The sequence below is a fragment of the Chanodichthys erythropterus genome, chromosome 11, assembly GCF_024489055.1.
Source record: "Chanodichthys erythropterus isolate Z2021 chromosome 11, ASM2448905v1, whole genome shotgun sequence".
Lineage (NCBI taxonomy): Eukaryota > Metazoa > Chordata > Actinopteri > Cypriniformes > Xenocyprididae > Chanodichthys > Chanodichthys erythropterus.
Window position 1 is genome coordinate 37,474,049 of NC_090231.1, and position 16,710 is coordinate 37,490,758.

Sequence of the window (16,710 nt, forward strand, 5' to 3'; positions counted from 1 at the left end):
GGGTCAAATACTGATTCAGCATTTCCAAAGATCCGCAGTCTGAAGTAGAGCAGCTGACTTACGGGCCTTTTTCCTCTTCGTCACTCATGGGTGGGGGTGGTTTAAACTTCAAAACTGACATATTTTTACCACAACTTCCCTCTTGTCTGCCTCTGATGTGCTTTTCACATCTGTTCACTGAAAGTCGTCTTTGGAGGTGTGTGTCCAGTGAGGTTGTATTCGAGCAAAGCCCAAGTTTTGAATTTGGATGATGATGATGAAGGTGGGGTTGCCATTCTCTCTTCTTTCTCTTTGGCTCAGCTTCGGCATTGCTGGTAAGTGTTAAATATCAACGCTTTTTCTCTCATACGATCGACGCAAATCGCAAGGAATTGGCTTGGTTGTGTTTTGCGTGCTCGTGACTATACGCTAACAACTTTCCTTTTTTAGGGAAGGCCTAAGGGGTATTCCAAAATTTGATGGTGTATAACAAACTAAAATCTGGTGTGAATATTGGCTTTCATTTTTTTCATATAGTCAATTTGTCCATTAAACTTGTGAAGCTTAATACATTTTGATCACTGTGCTTCCTCGCGTCATTGTGGTTTTTTTTAAACCAGTTTTGTTCCTAATTTGTTCACACATTATGAAATAAAACCACTAAGAATAGTGCGCTCTGATCATGTCTTAAATATGGAAGTATGCCGGAATTTCATACAAGGGTTTTCTTCTGTTTTTTTTTTTGGCAGTGTGTTTAAGAAGCAAGTGAAGCTTAAAAGTGCATTTGTCACTCTTTCAATCCAGCATTTGAGTTAAAAAAAGAAAAAAAAAAGAAGTTGAGTGAAGTGAGAGCCTTGGTTGGTTAGTCAAGATCACTTTTCACATCTTTTGGTGTAGCCTTGCTTACATCAGAACACTGAAATGAAACTTTGATGCCAGGAAGTAGCCTCTTCTTATTTTGTAAACAAGGCTTGAGCCACACAAATATGACCCTATATTTCAATGCCAACTGCTAAGCCAAAGCTCTCAATAACAGAATAAATACACAGGGTTTTTATTTCTTTTTTTTTTTTTTTTTCAAAAAATGCATCAACTAGTACATGTGAAAACAGTGCTAGTGTTTAATTTTAGGTTCTGGCTATGTTACTTCTACTTGTCGCTGGTTAACTTCCCTTCTGCCTCTCTGCTACCCTGAACTAAACAAAGTTTTGAAGACTTGACCTTTGTAGTACTTTCTATTATTAATTTATTTTCAATGCAATACTTTAATTCTCATGGATAAAACTGTGGTTGACAAGTGAAAAGTGGCATTCAGCTATGAGAGAAAAAATCATGCATCTTGATTAATTGTAAGCGTGTGGTCAGCGGATTCACTTTTTGTACATTTCCGCGAAATGAGAAGTAACGCTATTTTGTAGGATATGATACTATGACACACATCACACATGGCCTCCTATAGTTTTTTCAAAGACTTCAGCACTTTGTAAAGGCGTTAGTTTCTCGCAAATTCATGGCTTTTTGCTATGTTTTCTGTGTATATTATCAAAACTGTTAGAGCAGGTATAGATTTCTGATTTTAACTTGAATGTCACGATACACATAAATCAGTTTGTTGGTGTGTATTAGTGTCTGATCATTAGAATTCGTATTGCAAACACAAGTGGCGTCTTCCATATAAACAATAGAATAGCACTCCAATGCTTTCACACAATTCTAATGATGTGATGCGTCATCAGTACAGTTTTTGTAATTTACTAATGACCACAAAGTTAAAGAGAATTTAATAATGTATTCAAATACAGCAGAGAAACATTGTGAAACACTTTGTGTCCTTGTTACATATGTAGTAACTATAGTAATAACTATAGATCATGCATAATTACATGTAACTAAACCTAACCCTATAGTAAGTACATGTAGTTATACTTACTCATGTATAATTACACTGTAACAAGGACACCTTAAAATAAAGCGTAACTGGGTTTTTATATGTAGCAATGACCTATAAAACTGACTCCCATACCATTTCATGTAATAACAAAAATCATATCACTGTTAATAATTGTCATAAAATACTTTAACTGAAGCGCAATGTATTTAGTTTTTTCTTTTCCTTATTTCCTTATTTTTTTTTAGATGCAGTGAGCTTAAAAGAGCCGCAGATATGCTACATCTTGGACGCAGTTCTGTTCGTCTATGGGATTGTTCTCACTGTCCTGTACTGCAGAATGAAGGTACTGTATGTGATTAAACTCTGTTTAACTTCTTTTTAACACTTCAAACTAGTCTAAAAGGTAATCGTTTTCATATAATCATGGCATCATCAAGTGTACGTGTGTGTTGTGTTCAATCCTTTAAGTACTAGATAAGACTGTCAAAGTTTATACATATAGATAGATAGATGATCTCTCTCTCTCTCTATCTATATATCTATTTGCAGATGCGAAGTAAACAAGCCGGAAGACAGTCATATTCAGGGGTAAGACTATCCATCCTATCCATGCTTAATTAGTCACCATTATGTTCAATATATCTATACATTTATTCAAAAAATAATATATATATCAATAATATATATATATTTTTTTTTTAAATAAATGTATAGATATATTGAAAAGATATAGATATAGAAAACATTTCTATGCTTGAATTAAACAATGTGCTGTAATGTAAATCGAACACAAATGGTTAGTACATTGTGAGACCAACAAATTACATTTATGCGGGTTAACTTTTAATATCCTTAAAATTAACCCTAGACTGACTTCAGGAGCACAATTTTTTTTTCTCAGAAAACTCTCTTATGTTTCAATCTCTAAAATGATCTGCTTTTGCTTACTGTCCGTATCCTCCCCCTTCACACTTTTGCATCCTGTCATGATCATTGTGTGTGAGTGAAGTCCTTTCTAAAAATTGCTGCTTTTCAGCATGCAACCTTTCACACGATACAGGTCCTCTTGCCTGTACAGATCAATCATGCATCCTTTTTAGAAGGTTTTTTAGAGTTACACTATCAATGTATTACAACAGAAGAACGTTGTTCGAACTTAATTTGACCATACGGGACTTTCACTGCAAAAAAAATTAGCCCTGTGTATACGTTTCATCTTTGTTACAGCCTTTCTAATGTTTTTATTCCTTCCGTTTGTTTACAGAAGAAAGATGCCGGCGAAGGGGTTTATGAGGTATTCTTGTTGTGTTGTGGTTGTTTAATACTCAGTGTAGCGGTAGAATTTACCTTTCTTGTGTGTGTCTATATTCTGCATATCAAATACTATATAGAAGTCATATTATTTGAAAAGCCTACTATTATACTGAACTATAACTACAGAGAGCAGCAAGCGTTACCCTAGTAAACAAAAAACCTATACCAAGATCTATTTAAAACTTCAAATCCATTAACATATTTATTGACAGATTATTTAAGACTTTTAAGAATTACAATTAAACTTTATTTGGAGTATTTCTTTATTGCACAATGCACATTATGCCTAAAAAGTGTTTTAATATCACTACTAATAAGGATTGTATGATCTTTGTATAATATCAGTCTTTAAATGCAAGACATTTAAAGTGTATCTAAAGTATACTTGCAATAGTTCCACTTCAGCACCATCAAATATACTTCAGTATATATTTAGTTGGATCTCAGCACTACTTCCAAACAATTAAAGTGCATTAAGTACAAAATGAGTTGATCAAATTTAGCAGACTTTTAAAGTATAGCAGTTTAGTATACCAAAAGTACAATTGCAGGGTATTTTTATTTAGCACATAAACATGTAAATTTGTAATATACTTAGCATAAAATAAATGTATTTCAAATACATTTTAGTATATTTTTTTTCACTAAAAATAAACAAGCTGAAAATGCTGTATTTTAAACTAGGCTGTTATTAAGCAAATGAAGGGGTGAGAAATGACTCAATCTCTACTTTAATCACACATCTGTTGGGTTGTTATCCGCCAAGTGTTAAGTTTCATTTAATTTTAGCTAAAATGATATTTAGCGCCCCAATTATTCACGGCCATATAAACATTCATCCCGCCATCTATCTAGACAGCTTGCTAACAATTCTAAAAATGTTGGTCAAATTGAGGCTATTTTTGCTATGTATAAAACATACAATACGCTTCAAATGACTTTTCATATATGTAACCTAAATTTGCAGTACTACTAATGAGAAGACAAGGCAATGTAGCTGTTGTGGAAAAAATAAAACGAATAAAGACTATTGGTCACAGCAGCAATCATTTTAAAGTTTGTTTATGGCTTGCCCAACTTGGGGAACTTGGGTATCAAAATGATCCCCGAACTTCCCAGTGGTAAATATCCAGTTTTGACCTAGGAAACTCGTATTTATGATAATTCCGATATCAAATAAAGGCAGTATTAAATCCATATGCAACACTTTTAAAGCATAAAGACATTTAAATCCAGTCTTAGAGGCTGTTATATTGGGAATAATGATAGCAAGCAGGATTTTCATACCATTTAACTGATGCATATTGAATTTCTGAAGCCTGTGGTTGATCTGGTAAGCTTCTATTGAAATGGCGCTCACTCTCTGCCACATCCGTTTTGTCCCTCTCTCTCCTCCACACCGCAGGGTCTCAAGCCTCATGATCAGGACACGTACGAGACCATCAAAATGAAACAAGGAAAAGCATAAGACTCAAAGGTCAAGAATAAGACTCAAAGCAAAAGGAGGGAAAGAAGTTTCTGGACCTTGTACCATTGTCATCTTAAGCATGTTGCACCTGTAAATAAGCTTTCGATCACAAGAACAAAATGTCGTGTTTATAACTTTTGGTAATCACTAGCATAGATGTAATCAAATAATCAAACATCTACTTGTTTAATAATTTAAATAGTTACTTGTTTTCATGTTTAATGAATGTATTTTTCTGTTCGCCTTTAAACTACATGTTTAGCTTCTAACATGTATACCACACTGCGTGTCACTATTTTCAAGGCTAACTTCCTGCTCAAGCTTCTGTAGCAACATGCCACCAACCCCACAGAGTCCGAGTCATTTCCTGTTTTAAAGAATAAATGAGTGGTCTGACAAAAAGTGCATCTGTCTTTGACCACATGTGTGAGAGATGGAAACAGAGCTATGTTTGATTGTATATGTGTAGGCCTTTTTTTTCCATTGGTTCAAGACTGAGCGTTCGTATTGTTTTGCTCTGAGACTATTTTTTTTTTCTGCTACATGTGGCATCTAAGAGAACAACTGTATGTGTATGATACAAAAATTATACCACTGATGTCAGTATTTACTTTAAGAGTTACAATATAGACTGGAGTTTGTAAGAATTTATTATAAGAGTTTAAATGCATTAAATACTTCCAAAAGTTGTAATTGTTTGCAGTTGTAATTAATGCTTACAATTTTTTATTATCAATATCTAATAAGGTTATATTGAAATTGTTTCATTTCCTGTCCACAGAATAGTTTTTCAGTCTTACATCAATAGATTTGTAAACACATTTCTACTATCCTTAAAATAAATACAACTGTCAAAACATTGCCTATTATTTTTTTATTTTTTTTTACATGGTTTTATTAATTAAAAAGAATAACATTTCTATTTTATTAATTTATTGTCTTTGAATTTTCCAGCTTGTCTACTGAAAGTGTGCTTACATAAAGTAATCAAATAATAAAGAAAAAGTAACACTTTATTTCGATATAGTCTACTTTAGACATTGTACTAACTAGAAGTAACTTTGCAACTAGATGTCAACAAACTAGACTGTTAGGATAAGTTTAAGTAACGTTACTTGAAAAGTTATTTGTAGTCGCAAGTCTGTTGGTGGTTCATCAAATTAAAGTGTTAGCAGATATTAAACAGACTATATTGCTCAAGTGACTGCTAGTTGACATGTAGTTGCAAAGTTACTTATAGTATAAGGTCTGAAATGGACTAATGAAATAGTTTTGCCTTTTTCTTTATTATTTGATTAAGCTTTTGAGCGGCACGGCCTCCTTCAGCGACGTCACATAACTGCCAGATTCAAACTGTGCTTTCGCTCTTTGGCTGTGAAACGGACGCGTTCAGCGCTTGTCATATATCACAGCTATGCAGTGTTTTCAGCCACATCTTTTTTTTTTTTAAGGTTTCAGACATTTAATAAATACACATAAGCACCAGTAAAACAATGTAGAGTTTGTAAAATACACACTGATGTCAGACATCAGTGGAAACAGCAATAACAATCCATTAAAATATAATTCGCCGGCGTTTTTTTCATATCAGACACAGATAGTGGACCTAAGTAACTATAAAATTTACTCTTTTATTCTTCCAGTTCACCAGCCACTTACTTGCATGTATTTCGGCAGAAAGAAACTGATGAATTCGCGTGCTGTAAATCCCAATGAAAGGACTGCGGGGCAAACTAAGATGGCGGCGCCCATCTCACGATATAGATCAAGATAAAAATAGTCTATAAAGGTTTTTAAACGACAAAACACACTCACACATATTTTAGAATTGGAATATCAGATAGTTGATGATGACATGGCAAGCAAGTTTGTGAATATTTTAAATTAAAAAAGAAAAAGAACATAGCACATTCATACAGTGTTATTGTGGCTACGGTGTGTAACGTGACAGCATGACGCGTCGCCATGAAAACAATAAAGGCAAACGTTCTTAAAGGTGCCCTAGAATTAAAAATTTAATTTATATTGGCATAGTTAAATAACAAGAGTTCAGTACATGGAAATGACATGCAGTGAGTCTCAAACACCATTGTTTCCTCCTTCTTATATAAATCTCATTTGTTTAAAACACCTCAGAAGAACAGGCGAATCTCAACATAACACCGACTGTTACGCAACATTACGGATCATTAATATGTACGCCCCCAATATTTGCATATGCCAGCCCATGTTCAAGGCATTACACAAGGTCAGCCAGTATTAACGTCTGGATCTGTGCACAGCTGAATCATCAGACTAGGTAAGCAAGCAAGAACAATAGAGAAAAATGGCAGATGGAGCGATAATAATTTACATGATCCATGATTACATGATATTTTTAAATGTATCTTTCTAAATGTTTCGTTAGCATGTTGCTAATGTACTGTTAAATGTGGTTAAAGTTACCATTGTTTCTTATTGTATTCACGGAGACAAGAGCCGTCATTATTTTCATTATTAAACACTTGCAGTCTGTATAATTCATAAACACAAAACACACAAAACAATAAAGGCAAACGTTCTTAAAGGTGCCCTAGAATTAAAATTGATACTTTTATCACTACAAATATCACTCATTTATATAAATAAAACATTAAAGACTGAAAACAAGACATGTTTTGAGTACATATCTGACATCTACACCTACATTTAGCAACTAACAACAGAAATAATTTTAGTTTGTTTAAAGTGACTATACTTGCTGTAATCATCACACATGACGCATGTATTCAGTTATTGCTTTCATTAGATGTCGATTTACTTTTCTTGATGCAGAGAAAGTTGAGTCTCCGCTCACAGTCTGCAGGTTTCCAAAGCGCCTTTTTTCTATCATAAACTCCACAGCGCTGATCCATGGCAGGACACTGGGGCTCATCCTCCTCAGACCAGGCCTTATATACAACATTTTGTCCATTTACCCAAAACCAGTAACTTGCTATGAACCGCAGACCAATCCAAACATCATCTGTCAGGGCTGGTGTGCTCTTATCTTTCGCTTCTGCCATAATCACACCTGAAGTTAAACCAGCCAAATCAACGTACTTTTGTCTGCAGTATTCCAGAGCCTCTTCCCACGTGTTGTCCTGCTGCACCAGGATCAGTTCAAAGTCCTCCAAACAATAAAATGGTTTAGACAAAAAGCAAGGACTCTCATGCACTTTACTATCTGATTTCAAAACAGCAGCACATTTTTCATGCAAAGAATCAGGTTGTCCAGCGTCCCACATAATATGAGTTGCATTCTCACCTCCGCTCCATCTCCACAGTGTTGGGCTTTGGGCATCTCTCTGAAGTCCAATCCAGTAAAAATCAGAAACGACTTTTGGATTAGCAGAAAGTCGGTCCAGTTCTACACTGCTGGTGGTGGACAGGTCATCGTTCTTTCTGCAGTACTGCTGTGCATTCGGCCACGTCATATTCTCTTTCACATAGTAGTGCTTTCTGAAGAGGCTTGTGTTCAATCTAAGGAAACACAAAAACAGAAACACAGTCGCTTTAGCCTTCATTGCCATATCGTCAGTGTGTCCTGTATTGTAATGTCAGCAGAAATGCAGTGAAGTTGTCAATTCCACATTTATTTGTGAATAATTTGCTACCACACCTTCCCATAGATTACATAAACCAATAAAAAGCAGGCCTGACCAATTAAAGGAAAGGCCCCTCCCGTTTTGTCCATTCACTCTTCTTTAATCCTTCCCTGTAGCTTTTAACATTCTGAACAGTGACTGAAACTGTATTACTAGCACTTCTCTATGAATCCCTTAATATATTCCTTATTTGTAAGTCGCTTTGGTTAAGAATCTACTGAATAAGTAAATGTATTGCACACCCACCACTGGAAAATATATTTTTCACAGGACAAAAGCAATGTGTGATTTGCATACAAATGTGGGAGATAGTGGAAATGAACTCTGTAGTTTCATATTGTTATCTAAGAAAGTTCAATGCGGAAATTCCTATTCAAGAAGTTGCAATGCAGTTGGCTTCTCAAACAAGAAAAAATGGTGGACGGGACTTGATTTTGTCCATCAGGAATTGATTGGATTGTTGTTGTTTGCTAATTGCTGTGATCTCATGTGAGTGACAGGTTGCTGGAGGGGTGGGATTATTATCCCGCATCATTAGAGAAGACAAAGAAAGGGAAATTAATGTTTTGAATTGAAGATTAAAAGGGAACATGAATTAAAATATAATAATGTGCACAGATAAATCATGTATAAAAAAACATCGCAAAATTCCATAAAAACAAAATAAGAATTATCCATTTTGAAATTTGTGTGTCTTTAAAATCTTACATGTGTTGTGTTTGGTCCTGATTTAACCCATTTGAACATTACAAAATCTCTTTGTGGTTTCCTGTATGAATGTATGAATGTCAGCTTCCTCTAGATGAGTGGAAATGAGGATCCAGTGCATGAAGTATGTGCGCAGGGAAACCCCACATCCATTTGCCATGTCTGTTAATATAAAAATGTTGTATTAAACTGATATTCTCAAGCATTTTAGATCTTTATTAAAGGCAAAGCTTACCCAAAAATGAAAATTCTTTCAATAACGAAAGTTGTTCTAAACCTGTATGAGTTTCTTTCTTATTGATATTTTGAAGAATGTGGGCTACTTGCAGGTCCCCGTTGACTTCCATGGTATGGAAATAAATACTCTGAAAGTCAATGGAGATCAATGGATTTTGGTTATTCTTCAAAATATCTTATGTGTTCAACAGAAGAAAGAAACTCATTCAGACAACTTGAAGTGAGAAAAGAATGACTGAATTTTTATTTTGGGTGAACTAGCCCTTTAAAGCATATTTGCATACATACACATATATTTTACATCAACTTTTTTTGTCTTGTTTGCTTTGAGTTTAGATGTTACTATTAAAGTCTATCCTTCATAATCTTAATATATACATCAAGTATTTGAGGATGTATGGATTAACTTTATCACTGTACATACACACAATTATTAACATATAGAGCCTCCCATTTACAGTTACATTTCACATACATCTAACATAAGGAATAAAACAATTTCAAAAGTGACAAAAACCTAAACTTAGATTAGCATACTGGATCATATCATCAATTAAAACAATTTTGCTAAAAATAAATAAATAAATACAACAACAAAAAAATGTATACCTTGTTAAAAGATAAATACTTTAAGTGACACTGTAAGTAAAGGTGACATTAAAACTCTGGCCATTTTAAACATGACATGAGAGGCAAATCAGAGGATGCAAAGAAATATCATTTAACCTTTAATTTGCAGGACAACACAATTAGACAAATTCAGATTTCCCTCAGAAACAAGTTTTACACCAAAATGCTTCCACATATGTAAAAACAGGATTTGTTTAATGTGCATTCAACACACAACTCTCCAGCAGAAACATGATTCAGCAAATTGTGTAAGCTCTTTCAAAGCAGTTCCCAGCCTAATTCTTGTGTTAACATGTAGCTAACATAGCAGGTTGATAGCCTATAGGTAACAAAATGGTAACAAATGCATGCACAAATACTGATCGAATTATACGAATTATATTTATTTAAATGAAAATATCTATTATAAAAGCAATGTAGTAATAATACTGAGAATTGGGAAATTAGACTTCCCTGTTGACATTAGGGGAGTGTTCAATATGTAGAAAAACATTCTGCTCTTTCATGAAGCAATGTCATGAACATGAATTCAGGCAGCAGCAAGAGCCTTGATGCATTAAGCAGATTGGGACACTGATGAATCAATTTCCTGTGACATGATTAAGCAGTCCCGCATTAAATCATTGCTTGTATTTCTCAACGTCTTTGTTTATTATGTATCTCTTTATGTAAGGGAGAAAGGGTATGGTTGCAACATGGCTTATTCCTCCAAATCAGGAGTAAGTTATGATATTTATACTGCACATGCTCAGTTAGCCCCTCCTACCTGGGAGAAAGCAGGCACATAACCATTCCTTCTGAAAAAAAACTGTCTAAACTGTTTTTGTGAAACATTGTATAGTCATATCATTTTCATTAGTGTTTTCTTAGCTTCTAAAAGGCACACTTTTGTCATACTGGTATAGCAAGTTTTATCATGCCGTTTATTATGGGGTTAGTTGCAACATTTGACTTTGTCTATATTCAAGCATAAATTGTATGTATATTATCTTGTACACATGTTACAGCAGTGTGGGTATACTGACAGATGTGGGTTTAAAGGATTAGTTCACTTTCAAATGAAAATTAGCCCAAGCTTTACTTATCCTCAAGCCATCCTAGATGCATATGACTTGATTCTTTCTGATAAAGGCAGTCGGAGTTATCCAAGCTTGATAATGGCAGTGAATAGGGGCAACGATTATGAAGTTCAAGAAAGTGCATCCATCCATTATAAACATACTCCACACGGCTCCGGGGGGTTAATAAAGGCCTTCTGAAGTGAAGCGATGCCTTTGTGTAAGAAAAATATCCATATTTAAAAAGGTAAAGTAAATATAGCTTCCACCAGATCGCCTTCCATATTCAACTTATGAAGTAAGTATAAAACTCTTGCAGTTCAAAACGCTTACGCTACGTCCTACGCCTTCCGTAAATTACAAAAAAGTTTTCGTAAGTTGAATATGGAAGGTGGTCTGCCGGAAGCCAGTTATTTTACTTTATAACGTGTTAAATATGGATATTTTTCTTACACAAACGCATCACTTCGCTTTAGAAGGCCTTTATTTACCTCCGGAGCCGTGTGGATTATGTTTATGATGGATGGATGTGGATGGATGCACTTTCAATGAACTGTATTTGAGTTCTGCTTGTTTAGTATAAAAAATAGTATTGGCCTAGATACAAGTTTACAGGAAATGTGTTTTGAGTTGCAAAAAATAATCATGAAGTAAGTTTTATAATTATGACCTTTGCCTTTTTTAAATAATTTGCTCACACTTTGAATATCAGGTAGGCTAGTGTTTAATTCAATTCAAATTTATTTCTATATCACTTTTCACAGTTTTGCATGGTTGCAAACAGATATACATACATATACAAAGTTATATAAGTAAATATTTGTAATTATGACAAATAAAGAAAACAACATATAGTCAGTTTGAAATGGTGAAAGAAATGCACGTACCTGATCAGAAGTTTTATTACATTAGTGTATTCCTAATGCACTTCAATGCACGTACACTGTCAGAAAAAAAGGTACGGTGCTTGTCACTGGGGCAGTACCCTAAGCTACAAAGGTAAAAAGGTAATAATATATACATTTACAGTACTAATATGTACCTTTAAGGTACAAATATGCACCATATAGGGGTAAGAAAGGTACAAAGATGATTGTGACATAAGTTACTGTTATGGGGCTGTCTGTAAAAGGCATGTTCTAAAGCTGTGATTTTATTTTATTACTTTATTGTAGCCTATTTGAAGCACACGATGCCATTAGCACTTGGAATGTGTTTTAAAATCACTAAAAGTTTGTTATCAGTATAATATTAATGTATGTTCAACACTCTTACAATGTAATTCAATAGCAATTCTAATGTCACCAAAATACATTTGAAGTTTATGCTAAGTGAATTCTGCATTTCATATCTTAAATACAAGAGTATATTTAAAGTGTACTTATGTATACTTGGAATAGTTCCACTTTAGCACAAACATATACGGTGGCCGAGAGAGCTCAACGCGCTGCAAATGAAGAAAACACCAGCAAATAAAGAAAACACCTTCATCAGTTTGACACCACATGCGCTGCAAACTCCACAACACTTACAAAAAGACAAACGCGCTGCAAACTCCACAACACTTACAAATAGTGAAACGCGCTGCAAACTCCACAACACTTACAAAAAGACAAACGCGCTGCAAACTCCACAACACTTACAAAAAGACAAACGCGCTGCAAACTCCACAACACTTACAAAAAGACAAACGCGCTGCAAACTCCACAACACTTACAAAAAGACAAACGCGCTGCAAACTCCACAACACTTACAAATAGTGAAACGCGCTGCAAACTCCACAACACTTACAAAAAGACAAACGCGCTGCAAACTCCACAACACTTACAAATAGTGAAACGCGCTGCAAACTCCACAACACTTACAAAAAGACAAACGCGCTGCAAACTCCACAACACTTACAAATAGTGAAACGCGCTGCAAACTCCACAACACTTACAAAAAGACAAACGCGCTGCAAACTCCACAACACTTACAAAAAGACAAACGCGCTGCAAACTCCACAACACTTACAAAAAGACAAACGCGCTGCAAACTCCACAACACTTACAAAAAGACAAACGCGCTGCAAACTCCACAACACTTACAAAAAGACAAACGCGCTGCAAACTCCACAACACTTACAAAAAGACAAACGCGCTGCAAACTCCACAACACTTACAAAAAGACAAACGCGCTGCAAACTCCACAACACTTACAAAAAGACAAACGCGCTGCAAACTCCACAACACTTACAAAAAGACAAACGCGCTGCAAACTCCACAACACTTACAAAAAGACAAACGCGCTGCAAACTCCACAACACTTACAAATAGTGAAACGCGCTGCAAACTCCACAACACTTACAAAAAGACAAACGCGCTGCAAACTCCACAACACTTACAAAAAGACAAACGCGCTGCAAACTCCACAACACTTACAAAAAGACAAACGCGCTGAAAACTCCACAACACTTACAAAAAAGACAAACGCGCTGCAAACTCCACAACACTTACAAAAAAGACAAACGCGCTGCAAACTCCACAACACTTACAAATAGTGAAACGCGCTGCAAACTCCACAACACTTACAAAAAGACAAACGCGCTGCAAATAGCACAGACCACAACGGAAATGTTTCAAGGGGACCCAAATAAGTGACGAACCCTACTGGGACCTGCTTATTGTTTAATTGTGTACTCGCCCGAGGTGTTGTCAATGACCTGAAAGGTGAGTTTTTTTGTTTATTTAAAAATCCTGATTGTATAATTGCTTAGTCTCTTTTTATATTATTAGCCTAAATAATCTGACACGGTTTAACTGTGAAACATTATTATTTTGAAGTGTAAAAACTGTAGGGAACACGCAAGTAAAATTACCAGTATGTTTTTCCAACATGAGTAATAAAATGCCATTTTTTCTTGTTTGTTTTATCAGTTAACAAATAAATAACCTTAATGGCGATTAAAGTAATTAAACCTTGAATGGAGGATACTACAGTAGGCATATAAAAATAGCCTATTTCTCCATCCCATTAACTTTTTCTTATGAGTCTTGAGCTATATTTCTTTTGCAGTGTGTAACTTTTGTGCATAAACTCAAAACATGTTTGGGTAACTGGGCTTCTCTTACATCTGCTGTGAGAAGGTCTAACATGCATTTGCTTAGTTATATGTCAATAACTTTTACCACTAAGCAGTCACTTTGTTCCTTTCCTAGGTTATGTATTGTCCATATTGTGGACTCGAATTGGCTGCACCTATTGGATGCTTTTGTGGTTCCTGTGGTAGCAACATTCAATTTTTGGCACCTTTTCTACAGAATGGTAAGCTCTGCTGTAAATGTCAACAAAAAGACAACCTGATAAACCCACACAGTTGATTGTGATTATTTTGGCTGTTTAACCCTCCTATAATGCCATGGGTAAATATGACTCATTTCCACTTTTAAGTTCACTTTCTGAAATATTTTTTTTTTTCTCCTTGAAATTCTTTAACATTATTTAGGGTCTTTAACTTGTATGCAAGTTATGGACACAATGTGTTATGAAAAGTCTTTGTGTGCAACAATTTTTAGTTTTGTTTCTAATCCTAACACTTTCAAATTCATAGGTACTTAAATATACCCTAAATAAAAACATTTCCTTAATGTACATTGTTGTTATGTCTTGTCCTTGCTGCACTGTGAAGGTGAAAGGGAGCTTTCCCACATTTCTTCTCAGTGCTGCAACAGTCTTTGTCACACACACAATCACATGTTAATTTATTAAGATGTTGAACCAGGTTATAGTATGACATGCAGAACTAGTGTGACATACAGAACTAAACACAAATACATTGCATGTTTTTTTGTTTTGTTTTTTCAACGTCAAAATAAACCTTCAAATATGACCTAACTGTTAAAAGTGGTAAGCTTAATTGCCAGTCCAATGCCAATTGTTTGTGCCTTTTACTACCTGGATTTGTCCACAAATTGAGCAGGTTAAATACAAAGGCTCTATGTAAATAAAACGTATTTTTCATACACTTTGAAGTGTATCAATCAGTTAGCCTCTTTATTTCTTTGTTACTGCTGCTGATACATTTTTATGTTTAAGATTATATTTGTGGATTTCTACATTCCTAATAACACTGTTCTCTTTTCCCTTCAGGCCCAGGAACTGTGTCAGATGAACTCACAGAGGCAGGCCTAATCCAGAAATATTTCTCAGAGGGCCACACATATGAAGTGATCCTTGACTTTCTTGGAACAAAACATAACATTTTCCTGAGTCTGAGCACCTTAAAGAGAAGGCTAAGGAATGCAGGCCTAACAAGAAGAACAGACTATACTCCCAGTGGCACTGTGGATGCAGTTATTACACATGAACTGACAGGCTCCGGTCAGCTTTTAGGCTACAGAGCTCTGTGGCAGACATTGCGTCAGAAGTATTTCATGACAGTTAAAAGGGACGATGTAATGCATGCAATTCGCAGACTGGATCCATCAGGAGTTCAACTTCGCCATAGACACAGGTTTGTCCGAAGAGGGTACTTTACAGCAGGACCAAACCAAGTATGGCATGTCGATGGGTATGACAAGCTCAAACCATTTGGTGTTGCCATCAGTGGCTGCATTGATGGGTTTTCTAGGAAAGTGATGTGGCTCCGAAGTGGCAGCTCTAATAACGACCCAGTGATAATTGCATACTATTACCTGCAGTGTGTATCAGACTTCGGACTTCCAGCACGCCTTCGCACAGACTGTGGGACAGAAAATGGCACTATGGTAGCCATTCATTGTGCATTAAGAGCACATCATACAGATAACTTTGCAGGAGCACACAGTCACATGTATGGCACATCAACTGCAAATCAACGTATCGAAAGTTGGTGGTCCTTTTTCAGAAAGCAAAGGTATAGGCCTTTTAAGATATATTTAAAAATGTGATGAAATGTACTATTTTTATAGTACAAAATATAGTACAATAGTACAAAAAATAATTTTGTCACGTCAGAGGATTACAGTTAAACATGTATTATATGAGAATAACATGATTAAAATGTAATGCAAATCTTTTTCCTGATGCTATAGTTTTCTTTGCATTGATTATATTTATATATATATATATATATATATATATATATATATATATATATATATATATATATATATATATACAGGGAGTGCAGAATTATTAGGCAAGTTGATTTTCTGATCATATTTTTTTTCCAAGCACATTTTACCAATTCCAATCCACGTCAATCTTAATAACTACTATTAATATTGTTTTTAATCATTTATAAGTGATATATAATTGTTCATGAAGGCTGGAAATGAAAAATGCCCTATATTCAGGTGTGCAGAATTATTAGGCAGGTTTTCTTTTACAGATAAAATGAGCCAAAAAAGAGATTTAACTCAGACTGAAAAGTCAAAAATTATTAAATACTCATGAGAAGGACGCAATACTAATGTAATACTAGAAATTGCAAAGTTAAAGCATGACCATTGGACAGTGAAATGCTCATTGGGTCACCGGGGTCATAAAAAAACAGCTGGAGAAGAAAAGACATGTTAACTGCAAAATAATTAAGAATTAAGGTGAAGAATTAAGTGTGAAACCATCAGGAACCCTTTAGTCTCCAGCGCCACCATTTCCCAGTACTGAAACCTACCTGGAGTCTTCAGAAGTGTGAGGTGTCAGGATCTCAGAGACTTAGGTTAGGTGAAGAATCCTAAAAAGCGACCTGCTCTTAATAAGAATCACAAGCTGACGTGTTATAAAGTACATGAAGACTGGGTTTTTATAGGCCTTATAGACAGACAGCTTGAGGGTGAC

General features: G+C 35.1%; 2 protein-coding genes across 2 annotated transcripts; one reads left to right on the forward strand and one right to left on the reverse strand.

Annotated features, from left to right (window-relative positions):
* The first annotated feature begins 130 nt into the window (after positions 1 to 130).
* fcer1g (Fc epsilon receptor IgFc epsilon receptor Ig) lies at positions 131 to 5,510 on the forward strand. Its single transcript, XM_067399687.1, has 5 exons — positions 131 to 314; positions 2,116 to 2,213; positions 2,420 to 2,458; positions 3,135 to 3,164; positions 4,590 to 5,510. Exons 1-5 carry the CDS (start codon positions 248 to 250, stop codon positions 4,650 to 4,652), a joined length of 297 nt encoding a protein of 98 aa, XP_067255788.1. The 5' UTR covers positions 131 to 247; the 3' UTR covers positions 4,653 to 5,510.
* A 1,910-nt stretch (positions 5,511 to 7,420) lies between these two features.
* Positions 7,421 to 8,203, reverse strand: LOC137030729 (lymphocyte antigen 75-like). Its single transcript, XM_067401167.1, has one exon. It carries the CDS (start codon positions 8,201 to 8,203, stop codon positions 7,421 to 7,423), a length of 783 nt encoding a protein of 260 aa, XP_067257268.1.
* Positions 8,204 to 16,710: the final 8,507 nt, after the last annotated feature.

What these genes read in the sequence shown, in the direction of transcription:
- fcer1g (XM_067399687.1), top strand. Translation starts at nt 248, where the DNA reads ATGATGATGATGAAGGTGGGGTTGCCATTCTCTCTTCTTTCTCTTTGG. An exon ending in GCTCAGCTTCGGCATTGCTG is followed by an intron (nt 315 to 2,115) that starts GTAAGTGTTAAA and finishes ATTTTTTTTTAG; the next exon opens with ATGCAGTGAGCTTAAAAGAG. An exon ending in GAAGACAGTCATATTCAGGG is followed by an intron (nt 2,459 to 3,134) that starts GTAAGACTATCC and finishes GTTTGTTTACAG; the next exon opens with AAGAAAGATGCCGGCGAAGG.
- LOC137030729 (XM_067401167.1), bottom strand. Translation starts at nt 8,203, where the DNA reads ATGGCAATGAAGGCTAAAGCGACTGTGTTTCTGTTTTTGTGTTTCCTT.